The sequence below is a fragment of the Trichosurus vulpecula genome, chromosome 6, assembly GCF_011100635.1.
Source record: "Trichosurus vulpecula isolate mTriVul1 chromosome 6, mTriVul1.pri, whole genome shotgun sequence".
In the NCBI taxonomy this organism is placed as follows: domain Eukaryota; kingdom Metazoa; phylum Chordata; class Mammalia; order Diprotodontia; family Phalangeridae; genus Trichosurus; species Trichosurus vulpecula.
In genome coordinates, this window is record NC_050578.1 from 144,754,273 (window position 1) to 144,763,573 (window position 9,301).

The 9,301-nt window shown below is 36.4% G+C and overlaps 1 protein-coding gene across 1 annotated transcript; it reads left to right on the plus strand.

The window, feature by feature from the left end:
• The first annotated feature begins 6,832 nt into the window (after positions 1-6,832).
• LOC118855338 (farnesyl pyrophosphate synthase-like) lies at positions 6,833-7,462 on the plus strand. Its single transcript, XM_036765412.1, has one exon. The coding sequence runs from the start codon at positions 6,833-6,835 to the stop codon at positions 7,460-7,462; it is 630 nt and encodes a 209-aa protein (XP_036621307.1).
• The last annotated feature ends 1,839 nt before the right edge of the window (positions 7,463-9,301 follow it).

Sequence of the window (9,301 nt, forward strand, 5' to 3'; positions counted from 1 at the left end):
ACACTGTTCCACCACAGTTCCAAAGGATTCATGATGAAAAATGCTGCATACCTTAAGAGAGAGAACTGTGTGAAGTTTGAAGCATTTTTTTTCTTTCTTTCTTTTTTGCTTCCCCTCTCCCTCCAAAATGGCTAATATCAAAATGTTTGGCATAATTTCATATGTATAATGGATATAGTTTTTCTTGCCTTCTTAATGAGAGGGGTGAGGATGGTCAAAGGAAAAGAATTTCCCATCCAATCCAACACAAAGAACAACAACAACAAACATTTATTAAGTGACTACTATATGCCAAGCACAGTGCTAAGCACTGGGGATACAATTGATAAAAACAGAGTCCCTGCTTTCAAGGAACCTACAATCTAATAAGGGGAGACAACTTACAAAGGAGGGCGAAAAGTTCAAGGGGAGAAGAGGAGGCCCACACTATATCAATAATCCAGCTAGCAGCTGCTGTGGGGGCGTGAAACCAACAACAACCAGCACACAGAACGCTGCAAAAGCCCAGGTCCTTTTGATCTGCTTTACTAAGGAAAGCAATGTTAAGGGGTTAACAATATTACTTTAATCCAGCATACAAATACCATTTACTTAGTTCAGGGGAAAAAACCAGCACCCTGAATTACAGACCAAATACAATCTGTAGTTATCAACATCTGAGTGTTCAGCTAGAGAGCTCATTACAATGGGTGGCTCAGAGTCATGCACCACTCCTGCTGTGGCTTAGAGCTCATGGAGAGAACACCAACCTCTGTGCTTATGTATCCTGTTCAGGGCCCCTAGGGCCCTGACCTCACCCAGACTGGGTGTGGAAAAGTATCACACCAGATACAAATCAATGACTCCCAATTGTCTCAGTGATGAGAAATACAAAAACATCCCACTTTATCTGCCCTATTCAAACAAAAGCCAGAATCATTAAAGGTCAACAGCAAAAAGTCCCACCTTAATTACTATTACACACACAAGGGCATCTTATTCTGTGCACTTGAGACAAGGCAGGGTAGCAGGTGGAGTGATTTTGAAACTGAACACACACACATATCATACATGTATGTATATGTATATATGTATGTGTATATATATGTGTGTACCTGTGTATATGTATATGCATATACACACATGCATGCATACATACATATATACATATGAGTGTGTATATATATATGTATATATATATATGGAAAGTGAAAGAAAGAGGAAGGGAGTAATCATTTATATAGTGCCTACTGTGTGCCAGGCACCCTGCTATGTGCTTTAAAAAATATTCTCATTTTATCCCCACAACAACTGTGTGACTTAAATGCTGTTTTTTTTTCCATTTTACTATTAAGAAAATTGAGGCAAACAGACATTAAGTGACTTGCTCAGGTCAACACAGCCAGTAAGTGTCTCAAGTATGGTTGTAAAGTCAGACCTTTCTGATTCTAAGCTCAGCACTCTATTCATTTAACCAAGTACCTGCTAAAAATATGGAAATGTTCAAGTGAAAAATCTTTGACATTTAACTTCACACTCTGCAAACTGGAAAAGATGATATTGATATACAACAATTAATGTTGGATGGACTTTGGTACATAAGGCATATCAATACAATTTTGATGAGGCTATGAATTAATCCGACCATTCTTGAGATGTATCTTAACCTTTTGGAAGATATAGGAAAAATCATTAAAATGTTCACACCTGTTATCCCACTAAAGACAAAGGGGAAGTTATCATATAACTTCCACAGAAGCATTTTTGTGGTAGAATAACAATGACAAGCATTAGTTCCATGGACAGAAATGAAATACTCCTTCTTGGTTGAAAAGTGGTAGGAGAGGCTGTGGATTCTGAATATTACAAACATTGATAGATTTGGTTATTTAGTTACTTGGTTTTGCTTAAGTGTTTTTTCTTTATTACAACTAGAAAATAATTCTATGGACTGGATAAGTCCCATTGGAAGATAATAATGGAATTAAAAATAAAATGTAATTGATGCATTTTTAAAAATTACACAATACATCATACTGATACCAGAAGTAGAACCTGTAACCTGCAGTGAAAGTAATTATAGGGAGATAGGACTAAGCAGTAAATGAATGTTTTTTCTACATGGTCTCATTGTGGTAATCTTGCTAGAGGTGTCTTGAAAGCTCCTGACTGTGGTGATAAAGAAATCATGGAGAAAAAAAGCCCTCCCAAAACTAAAAGAACACTGAGAAAAAAACACATGCAACAAATCTGCATACATTTATTAAAAATATATATTTTTCAAACTGCAGAATACATAGATGTTACCCCTTGTTGCTCCTTACTTTTCCATGGTAGGGAAATACACAGATATATAGTATATATCCCTATAGATATTGAGAGACAGAAGGGGAAAGATAGAGAGAGACAGAGAGAGAGAGAAGGAGAGAGACAGAGACACAGAGAGAGAGAGACAGAGAAAGGGAAGAGGGAGGGAGAGACATAAAAATAGAGACAAAGATTGAATCCAAGAAATAGAGAAATAGAGATCTTTATTCTAGCATATCTTGTTTTTCCTATTTCAGGCAGTTTGGCCTTGAAAATGTGTTTTTTTTCCTAAATATACAAATTAGCTATGTGCCCCAAAGACCATAGAGCAATAGAGCTATAGAGCAATTAGGAATCTGCTTCAAGGACCATTCTAATTTTCTGTCGAAGGTTGATGGTAGTAGAGGTGAGAATAGGGGGAAGGATTACCTATGGGGACCTACTATTAAATATATTATCTAGTTTTTATCTGGCAATTATAGATTGATCTTGCATAGTTTCTGCTTGTTTCCTTTTTAATAGTTTTAAACTTAGAGAATGGGTCCCTGAATATTCAAATCACCCAGTATATATTCTATTAATAAGCAAGTGGTATGTGAAGGCTGTGGCCTGCCAGGTAGAGGCTGCCCCTTTCAAGGGAGTATACATAATGGTGTCTTAAGAAAATCTATCTACCACTTTGATATATCCATATCTCCAATTCTACCTGCTGCTTCAATATCTCTACTTCATAACAATTCAGTATTTAAATGTAACACATAGAACTATTGCTCTGGTTTTAGTATATCTTTCAAAATGTGGTGACTGGGAAGTTTGCATGTAGGAAAATTTGTTAATCAGATGCAAAAACAACTAATTAAGACTGAAAAAGTTAACTTCTTTTGCTTACAAAATACCAATGTGACATTTTAAATTGAAATCATTTAGAGAAATATTTATACTATGTTTATATATTTTCTACCAAAAATATATGGTAAACTCCCTCGAAATATCAATTACAATGATCATGTTTATGAAGATGAGTTGATCAATATAATTAAAAGTATAGCCTGGGAATTGTTCTGAGCGTGGTCTTAGAGAATGTTACGACAAAATGAACTAAAAATCTATTTTGAAGCTAGGTAGCTTATTCAAATAAGATTAGGAGCTGACTTTTGGCAAGATAATAGATTGTGCCTAATTATGGCTCTTCTCCATCATCTCAAAACAGCAAAAATGACATCATATATACTAAATGAGAAAATAAGAAGTTACATGGGCTTTTTGTTTCAGTTTATTTGGTTTTAGTTTTTCTGGCATGCCAAAATTTTAAGTATTTCTTGCTAGATAGTGTCTTTATGATTTTCTCAAGCTCTGGCCCTAAGGCTGCCCAGAGTTAAATAATTCCATACCTCTGCTGAAATATAAATCTGTATACCTAACAAGAAAAGTAAATGAGTAATATTTTTGTGCATATGTTGAGGGGTATAGTTCTGATATCTATTCATCTGCCTCAGCTTTCTCACTACAACCACCTTCCCTCCTTATTGAATATGTAAAACAAGTTTCTTATGCCCCAAGCTGAAAATGGTGTAATAACCATCTGCTAGTGTAAGAGTACATAAACTCTCTTACATTTTTACATTTATGGAAAAGACTTGATCTGTGACTTCATTTAATATAGGGACCTCCTGGAATGTGGACGTTTCTTTTAACAGTGCAAACAAGCACTTTCTCTTCAACTCATCTTCTTTGAGAGTTGCCTAAATCATGGAAAGTGAAGTAACTTTCTCAAGGTTACTCACCCAACATGTCTCAGGAGCAGAAATTGAACTTGGACCTTCTTGGTTCCAAGACCAACTCTATCCAGTGTCTCATACTGCTCCAAATTAATAAAAATAATTAATTAGTTATTGTAAATTTCATATTAATGATCAGTGATACTAAGGGATTACCACTCTCACATACCAAATCTAAAAACAGTGAAAATCTTACCATGTTCTAGAATGTAAAATCACAGGCTTCTGCATATCCCTACAGACTTTCACTGAGGGTACCAAGTAGGATAAATCATAAATAAAAAGAAACATTTTGAACAGAAATTTGTTGACAAAGCCAGATCACAGTTGGATCACAAATTTAATGCAGGAAGGGTACTTAGAGATCATTTACTCCAATCACTTCATTTTGCAGGTGAGAGAACTGAGGACAAGAAAATAGATTGACTTGTACAGGTCATACAGTAGATACATCTGCTAGTCTTTTGATGTGGCTGTAAAACTAAGTCAGGGTTACTGGTTTAGGCCCCATCAAGTATTCTTCAGAATTCAATTATTGTATTTGATGTTTGTAAAGCTACCTGATTTTAATGTCCAGTCATGGCAATTTGTTGCCAATTACCTATTTGTTGCTTCCCATGACACGCACATAGTAGGTCCTCAAAGGACTATTCATTGCATTGATTATAACATATAATTACACTGATACAACATCCACTGGTAGTTTTATACCATTATACCATGGTATAAATTTTTTTGTAATTGATTTTTTAACAGGCATCTTGAGAAATGAAGTTGATCTCATTGAAAGAAAAGAGTATTGACCAGCACTCAGTATGGATAAAAGAGCTTATCTACTTATGCTGAATGCAGGCTTATTGCTGTTCTCTATACAGAAGATTCCATCACCCTGCAATGCAATCTTTAAATAATTCATACCTATAAACATGCAGAACATGGTACCTGAAGGGATCATTAAGAAAACAAATGTTTCCCCATCGGCATTTTTGGAAATAACTTTATTTCAGGACCAAATTATTCCAAATATGTCTAAAGCACAGCACTCATTCAAAATTCATTATAAATACTAATTTTGAAGTTGAAAACAGGTTTCTAGTAACATAAGGACAAAAGGAAACATACTGAAAGTTGTCATTGGATTATGTTTTCTTTTAAAATAAAATGTATAGTTTTTTAGATATTTAAAAGTACAAGATGCTTCACAATTAAAATCACTTCTAGGTTTAAATCTAAGGATGTTAGCTCAATATAAATAGTCCATGTTATCTCTACCAAAACTGAATGTTAAAGGAATAATACCTTTATATGTATGTACTTCAGCTGCTGCTAGACTGTGGTAGAGTCTCAGTCTCTCAATCTGAGGGAGGAAGAATTCAAAAAGTGATAACAAGAAAATGAGTGACCCTGACTTTGTGAAACAGAATCACTGTTCCTCATACTATTGACAATTATCTGTGCCCAAGGCTTTAGGTAGAACACTGCATAGACCAGAACAAAGACATACTCATTAGCATACCTATCACTAGAGATCACAAATATATATAGACATGGAAAGCTAAACAGAAACACCAGGTTCCTGCCACCATATTTTTCCAGTGCAAAGACAACTTAAAGTACTTCTCTCTCCCTTCCTTTATGAGCAAGCTTAAAGCACTAACCCAAATTTTCAGTTTCCATATGCTTTTATCTACTTCCTGCATGTATACTCAAAGGAGGAGAGAGACTAAGAGTATATTTAAAACCATTGTGCATAGCTGTTGTTTGCCATTACTATAAACTAACCATTTTGGGGTTCTCTATGTGGAATGGTAGGCAAATACCACTTTGCTAGGCTCTGTGCATGCATGTACACACATATGTATGTGTGTGTATGTATACGCATGTATATACATATATATATATAACATTGTATATGTATATACATATATAGGTATATAGGCATAAATGATCAAAAATTCTAAATAAAATGTACTCAAAAGAATGACAAATTATTAATAATGATGTAAAAGATTGATTCGAATTACTAATAGAAGAAATAGAATCAAGGCATTTCTATAGTTTAACCTTATGTCCACAAATTGGCAAAGCTTAAAAAGAAAATTGTAATTATTTAATGCTTGAGGGTTGCAAAAAGACCATATTCATTTGGGAATGGCTTTTGGTTCAATTTTTTGTTAGATAATTATAAATCATTGATCTTAATCTCTTTATAGAGATAATTTCTGTAATGCTTTTCCCCTCTTTCAATTAAACAATTCCTTTCTTATTCAAACTGGATTAATTTTGTTTTTCAAAAGCTTTTTAATTTCATGTAATCAACATTTTATATTTTATTTTTTGTGATCATCGCTACCACTTGTTTGGTTAAGTCATAGCAGTGAGTAGTATGTGACCCGGTTCCCTTAAACAACATAATGGTCCTCCCCACCCCCAAAAAAGGTTGTGGCTGCATCCTGGTACCAGAAAAAATGGAGATCAGAAATCAGTTTTGGTTCAAGAGAAGCAAGACTTCATCCAGCATTTCTCCCAGATTGTAAAGATCCTGACAGAAGATGGGATGGGGCATCCTGAAGTGGGAGATGACATAGCCAGGCTGAAGGAGGTCTTAGAGTACAATGCCCTTGGGGGAAAATACAACTGAGGTTTGTCAGTGCTCATGGTATTCCGGGGACTGGTGGAACCCTGAAAGCAGGATGCTGACAGTCTACAGAGAGCACTAGCAGTGAGTTGGTGTGTAAAGATGCTCCAGGCTTTCTTCCTAGTAAGAGATGACATCTTACCTGCTCCAGGAACAGCCATGCTGGTATAACAAGCCTTGCATTGGCTTGGATGCCATCAATGATGCCATGTTGTTGGAAGCCTATATCTACCCTGAGATTGGTCAAAACCTTGATCTTATCATAGTTCCTAAGGGCAAAGTTGATGTTACAAGATTCACTGAGCAGAGATATAAGACAATTGTCAAATACAAGATGGCTTTCTATTCCTTCTACTTACTGTTCGCTGCTGCTATGTTCATGGCAGGTATAGATGGGGAGAAAGAACATGCCAATGCCAAGAACATCCTTCTGGAGATGGGGGAATTTTTTCATATAGAGGATGATTACCTTGACCTTTTTGGTGACCCCATTGTGACTGGCAAAATTGGTACTGACACCCAGGACAACACATGCAGCTGGCTGGTGGTGAAGCACCTTCAGCTGGCATCATCTGAGCAAAGAAAGATGTTGCAGGAGAGTTATGGACAGAAAGGTCCAGAGAAGGTTGCCAAAGTGAAGGAACTGTATGAGGAACTTGAATTGCCTACTTATTTCACCAAGTTTGAAGAAGAAAGGTACAGTAGACTGATGCAGCTCATTGAGAAGCATTCATGCCTCCTTTCCCATCTATCTTCTTAGAAATGGCAAAAAAGATCTACAAATATCAGAAGTGACCAAGGAATTGGACATGAGGAGGGGGGCTGGGAGAGCAGGGCACCATCTGTGGAGTTGGGAGAGGAGGTACTCTCAATAAATTTTGGCTTTTAAAAAATGACACAATCTATTCAAGTTCTGTATCCATTGTGAGATTATTTGTCAAATGTTTTAAAATATTGGTCTAATCCTAATTTCTGACAAACTGCTTTCCGGTTTACCTATCCTTTCATGTCTAATTTGAAAAAAAGGTCTTCCATGAGCAATGTATGTTCTTAGATGATGACAACTATGGGTGTTGAGTTTAATTGTGTCTTATGATTTCTAATTTAAGTCAAATGAACAAGCATTTACTAAGTGCCTACTCTGTGCCAGGCATTGCTAAATAGTAAGGATGCAAAGAAATGCAGAAAACAGTCCATTCTCTCAAGGAGCTTACAGTATAACAGGAAGACAGCATGAAACAAGTACATGCAAACAAGATATATCCAGGAAAACGTGGATATAATGTCAGAAGTAAGGCACTAAGATTCAGGAGGACTAGAAAAGGCAAAATGCAAAATATAGAACTCTAGCAGAGAATTGAAGGAAACCAGGAAAGCTAAAAGGGAGAGGTGAAGAAAGAGAGAGTTCTAGGTATGTAAAATAGCTAATGAAAATGCCTAATTGGGAGATGAAATATCTTGTGCTGCAAACAGCAAGGAGGCCATTGTCACTGGATTTCAGTGTGCTTGAGAGGATGTTAAGTGTAAGAAGACTGGAAAGTTAGGGAACAGTCCAGTTATGAAGAGATTAGAAAACTAAATAAAATATTTTGTATTCGACCATAGAAGTGATAGGGAGACAGTGGATTTTATTGAGTAGGGGTTGAACATATGACATGGTCAGACCTGTACTTAGGAAAATCATTTTGGTCAGTGAATAGAAGATAGGTCGAAGTACTTACTCCAATAATAATAGCACTTGCCTCCCAGGGTTGTGAGAATCAAACGAGATAATATTTGTGAAGTATTTAACAGTCAGGCGGATAGTGGACACTTTACACATGCTAGTTATAATAATAATGACAATAATAACAATGATATTGATAATATTGAGTTATTAATTTTCAAATCTACCTATCTCATCCTAATCTCCCATTCTAATATCTCCAACTGCTTTTCAGATATCTTGAATTGGATATCCAGTAGATGTCTTAAGCTCAATATGTCCAAAGCTGACTTCATTTTCTTTCCACCTATCCTCTCACCCACTTCTAACTATTCTATTACTGTTAAGGTCAACACCATCATCCCAGTCCCGCAGGATCACAAACTAGGAGTCATCCTCAACTCATCACTATCTCTCACTCCTCCCACATCCAATCTGTTGCCAAGACCTGTTGATTTCACCTTGGCAATATCTCCCATTTCTCTTCCCTGAAACTTCCACCACTGTGGTACATGCTCTCATAACTTCACACTGTGGGTCTGCCTGCCTCAATTGTCTCCCCACTCCAATCCATCCTCTATTTGTCCCCTAAAATTATTTTCCTAAAGCCCAGCTCCAACCATTTAACCCCCTCCCATCCCCCAACTTTGCGACACACACTTAATAAACTCCAGTGGTTCCCTATGGCCTCCAGGATCAAATACAAAATCTTCTGTTTTGCATTCAAAACCTTTGTAACCTATCCCCCTCCTAACTTTCCAGTGCTCTTACACCTTTCTCTTCAAGACATGTTCTTTAATTCAGCAACATTGACCTTGTTTTTCCAAAGACAAGATATTTCATTGTTCATCTCTGGGCATTTTCTCTGGCTGCCTTCCAATGTCCTCCATTCCA